General features: G+C 38.8%; 1 protein-coding gene across 1 annotated transcript in view; it reads right to left on the bottom strand.

Annotated features, from left to right (window-relative positions):
• LOC103808072 (calcineurin-binding protein cabin-1-like) overlaps window positions 1-4142 on the bottom strand; it is a 7912-nt gene extending 3770 nt beyond the window's left edge. The window contains exons 1-2 of the mRNA XM_009080837.1: window positions 4061-4142; window positions 152-316 (exon numbers count right to left, since the gene is read on the bottom strand). Of these exons, the coding sequence (XP_009079085.1) occupies window positions 152-316; window positions 4061-4070 (175 nt within the window). The 5' untranslated portion in view covers window positions 4071-4142. The remainder of the gene's footprint in view (window positions 1-151; window positions 317-4060) is intronic.
• Between the last annotated feature and the right edge of the window lie 984 nt (window positions 4143-5126).

The raw sequence follows: 5126 nt of genomic DNA, 5'->3' as shown, positions 1-5126 counted from the left end.
GAATGCCTCTAAACTCTGGAATACTTGACTGGAAGGCAAGCAGAGAACCTGAGGAATATCAACCCCAACTATCTAGTCAATGAATGCCTACAGACTGATCCACAGCTCACCACCCCATTGCAGAATTCTCTGAAGCACAGGAAGCTCCTACCTTGGGTACAAACATGTCCCGAATTTGTGCTGGTCACGGATTCCACTTGCCAGCAAACAGGCTCTGGTGATGGTGCAACAGTAGCCATTTTCATCTGCTGACAAAGCCGTGACTCCTGCTGCTGAAATCCAAGCCCCTCCAAAGGCACTTCAAGCTCTTCTTCCTCTTTAGTAATGAAATATAATTCACAGATTAAGAGACATCCTGATCTTTCTCCTAAGCCTCAATCTTTTTGCCATCTAACCAACTGATAGAAAAATTTTTTTAACCCTTGCTCTATTTCTAAACCTTAAGATGATTGAGTGAAATTAAATATTTGCAAGCTAAGATGGCAACACCAATTTTTTCATATTTGGTGCCATCAATTCAAACTCTTAGAAAAGAGTAAATGTCATTTAAAAAGCAAAAAAAATTTGTTTGTGTATAATTTCTTTTATCTCTGCAGATGTGCAAAAACACAGGCAACTGAGCATTGCCCTTTGGAGATGTGAGGGTTGGAACACCTGCCACATCTGCAGAGCAAAACCCATCACACCTAACGATGAGCCAGCTGTGATCAGTGGGTCTCCCTCTGATCTGCAACCACAGGTACATGCTACACTGGAGCACAGCTCACTGCTAAGTAAGATTAATTACTGTGAACATCACATAACAAGGCCAAATCCATTTTTCATGAGACCAGTATGAAGCTATGAATGCTCACTTTTCACTAGTATGTCCACTGTCTCTATAAATACAGTGGCCTCATACTCCCACCTCCTGCTATTCTAGAACTTGGAGTGTTTGGAACTCTCAATCCATGCATGTGTGTGTACAATCTGGTCATTACATACCAGCTGTAGCTGCTCTTAAATTAATGCAGTATTAAACCAGCTTTCTTACACACTGAGCTGCATATTGGATGTAATAGGAGTAATTTTCCCTGAACTACTGAGAGCTCCCGGTGCCCTTTCTGGGAAGGGCAGATGAACAGCAGAAAGCCTTTCAAGGCAATGGACACACAAACAAGCTCTTATTCTCTTAAAAATGAAGATATCCTCCAAAACACAAAGGGCTGTCTTGTCTAATTTGAATCACCTCATATTTTACACAGGCTAAGGTATGCACAAGCAGCTACCATGGACCAGCAGATGCAATGAATATTCACAGTCACACTTGCTCTAGAATTCTTTGTATGTCCATGCTTTACATTAATTTAGGATTTTGACAGTACAATGTCTTAAAAAGGAATACATATTTTAACTTTCCCTCATTGGAAAAATGCTCCCACCCCCTCAAGTGTTGAAAACACTTCTCCATCTTCACCAATATAGATAAGAACTTGGAATTTACCATGGTAATATTCTCCTGTATGAGAGTTTCCCTTGCAGAAACTGCTTAAGACAACATCACAGCTTAAGTCAGATCAATGCAGTTTGAAAGATGCAACTTTTTTAAAGAATTAGATTTTCTACAGTTCTTGAACAACTTGTACAAAAAAAAAAAAGCTTACCAAAGCAGGCTGCAAGTTCTTTCATCCACTAATTTTCATTGGTAAAGAAAAGAACCCATCATCTAACTTGCAGCTGATAGCTCATATAAGCCTTAGGATAAATGAGATTGCTTGTAGAAAATTCTCCAATAGTTCCCAAAAAGGAAAGGTCACACACTACAGCACAAATCACAGGCAGCTTCTGTTCTGTGATGTTCCACTCACTATCAAGCACAAAATGGAAAGCCTAATGCAGAAGAATGTAGCTCTCATTCTCAGTACTCTCTTGCACATTTCTCTCTGGATACTTCAAAATACAGCTTTGGAAGCAGGAAAATAATAGTTGCATCTATACATGTATTAATAGACCAAATCAGCTTCAGAAGAAAGTGCTCAACTACAGAAATCTTGCCTAGGAAGATCTCAATTCATTGTTTCCCTGCTGAAGAAGCAGAGGACAGCTGAAGGATCACTCCGGGTGCTGCCTGTCCCTTACAGCCAACACGCGTCCGATTTGACCACGCACTGACAAAGTACAAGAGCCTGTTGGAAGAAGGATCAGCCCTAATGTGGCCTGAAGCCAATACACACATATCCCATTACACTGCCAGTGCCTGACGACAGGCTGTAGTCTAAACCCAGAAGACTCCCACACTGCAATTGCTACAAGACACTTGATCAAAAGATAGGAAGAAACATTACACCAACATTTGAAGAAAAGCAAGATGAAAACGATGATTTTGGAAGACTACTCTCCAAGACAGCCAAGAAGTGAACTCCTTTTTCACTTACTCCAACACTCCAGAATCACAGTCTTAAGTATCTAGGGTAAGTACTAACAGAATCTTTCTTATCCACTTATTAACCAAGAATACAAACCAGTAATTAATTTAGCAGGTAGAAAACATATACAAATAAACTGCAAATCCTACAGCCTCAACTACACTGCTAACTGAGAGCAGTTTGGTAGTACTCAACTGCTAAACTACATTGGGGACTTATTAGTGCACAGTTCAGACTAAGAGCACTATTTGCATTATTGTTTAATGACAAAACTCTACCTCTTATGCTGATTATAATATTTGTTTAATTGTAAGATATATCATTGCTTAAACTGATTTGCTGCACTTTAAGTCAATTATGCCCCACTGACAAAAGCTCTTTTGACAGCCCATCTCTAGGAAGATGCTACAGGACTGGTATCAGCCTGTGTTCTTTCATAAGCAATCAGCATACTCACATATATCTCCATCTTCCATATCATATTTTCATTAAGTTTTGAAGATCCAGTTTTACAGTGTATTAAAATTAGATTTAAATTTGAATAAAATTATCTGTCAGCTGTTTCTCATGCAGAAGAGAATGGAAATGAAAGGGCAGGAGTCTGACACATTAAGGGTGTCTTTCTATCACTGCACTTCTGGAAACAACAGTTGTTAATATTCTATTAGGCTGTGCCTTTCAGTACATGAGAAATCAAGAACCACTGCCTGTTAATCAATCCTTTGCTGTCAGAGATGTTAAATGCAGTCACAGAATTCTATCTCCTGACTGGGTTATATACTTTATTCTTTCAGAACTGTGCAATTTTAATGTTTGGTTTTTTTTTTAATAGTCCCTTGAGTGGCATTATTTCTAAGTTAAAAATAAAGTTAATGAACAAAATATTTTTTAGAATTTTTGAAAAATCACAAAAATTGATTTCAGGTGCATGTATCATAATTTATACTATTTATACTTTAACACAGTGCACAGGTATTTGTTCTATTTTTTTTAATTACAGACAAAAAGGTCAAAACAAAGAAGGATAATCAAGAAGAAATATACAGTTGGATCTCCTTATTATTTGGCTAAAACAGATTTCTGAAGAGGTTATCTTGGTATTTGCCTCGTGGAAGATGCTGTTATAGCCCTGAACATAATGTCCTAGTTTTTCTAATAAAAACTTTCCCCAGGGAGGTAAAGACTCCACTAACTCATGAGCCACAATATTCTGCACAAGTGCAAGAGCACAAGAATATAAGTGCAGCACATTCTGAAGGTGTTCAGAGCTCAGATTTAATATCAGCTAATAAACCTTTTGGTATTACCCAATACTTGTACTGTCCTGGCAGGTTTTCAAACATTAGCTCTACAAACCCAGTTTAAAAAAAAATCAGTTTCTGAAGACAAAATATGCCACAATCACTTGTCCCAAGGCTGAGGATGGGACAGGTACTGCACTCTGGAGACCCATTTAGCACTCCCACCTTACAACACAACACACAAAAATTAAGCACACAGAGAAAAGCACAGATTTGCAATGCACATCACTACTGATACTGAAAAGTTCATCTCCAACCGAGCTGAATTACAAGTAATTTTTTTAGCCTTCCCTTTCCCAACAGCTGCCTAAATACATAGCAAATAGTACACACATAGAAAGAGGGACATCATACCTTTCAACATCTCCCTTCTTTAGTGAGGAAGAAACAAGCTGACAACAATTCAATGCAACAACCTACTCCAGCTTTCCTCTCCAACCTCTTCCCACTTGTTGCCAGGGTAACCAGTGTTTGCAGATGCCTATAGCGGGCGCCTGGGTTCATGACTTCATCACAGTTAATATCCTCTCCCTGTCTCTCTTTATACAGAGAATACACTCCATACATATATCCACACACTATAAACATAGGGATTATACAACCCTGCAACTGTTTCTGCACTGAGACCGTTCGCTTTGCTATTCTGACGGATATAAAAGGAAAAATAACACTGGCAAAAATAATCACTTGGCAATTTGCAGATGTGAAGAAAGTTTAAAAGCAGTAGTGCTGTAACCAGTAAACAGCTGCTCTGGTCTCTCTGCACCAGACACTTAATCATTTGACTTCATCATGCTGTCAGGTATAAGAGACATTAACATTAGTGTTATAAAACATTTTATGTGGAATTTCAAAAAACCCTCTAGTCATGCACTAAATCTAAAAGACAAGCCCAGAAAATGTGACTAGCACCTGGAAAAGAATGTTTTCCAGTTTCTGACGAAAGCAGTTTGAAGTATTAGAGCACAGATATGTTAAAGACTATAAGCAACACACAGTGCATGCACAAAGCACCATTTCGTTATAGGGAAGAGGAAGGAACTGAGCTTGAACTCCCAGACAGAATATTAACACGGTTTCAAAAGAAAATACAAGGAGAAATGAACAGACAACAACTTTAAGTGCTTAAATAAAGCACTTGCACCACTTGCCTTCATCCCTCTGCAAAACACTTTCCCCAGCAGGTCTGTGTGTCAAGACAAAGAGCCTGGAAATATATCAGTATGAATTAGCAGACCTGCACTACCTTGCCTTCCAACCACTTCAGGAGAGTAAGGATTGATTTCTGTGTGCCTACAGACTCTGGGAAATACTTATCTTACTAGTCCCAGGAACAAGTGGTTTACTCAGTATCTCAGTGGCCACCCACAGCGCAGACAATTGTTCACAGAACTAATTTACCATACAAGGTAGAGGCTGT

This window comes from Acanthisitta chloris, unplaced genomic scaffold (assembly GCF_000695815.1).
Source record: "Acanthisitta chloris isolate BGI_N310 unplaced genomic scaffold, ASM69581v1 scaffold25668, whole genome shotgun sequence".
Classification (NCBI taxonomy): Eukaryota; Metazoa; Chordata; class Aves; order Passeriformes; family Acanthisittidae; genus Acanthisitta; species Acanthisitta chloris.
This window is presented reverse-complemented; position numbering and strand designations above follow the sequence as displayed.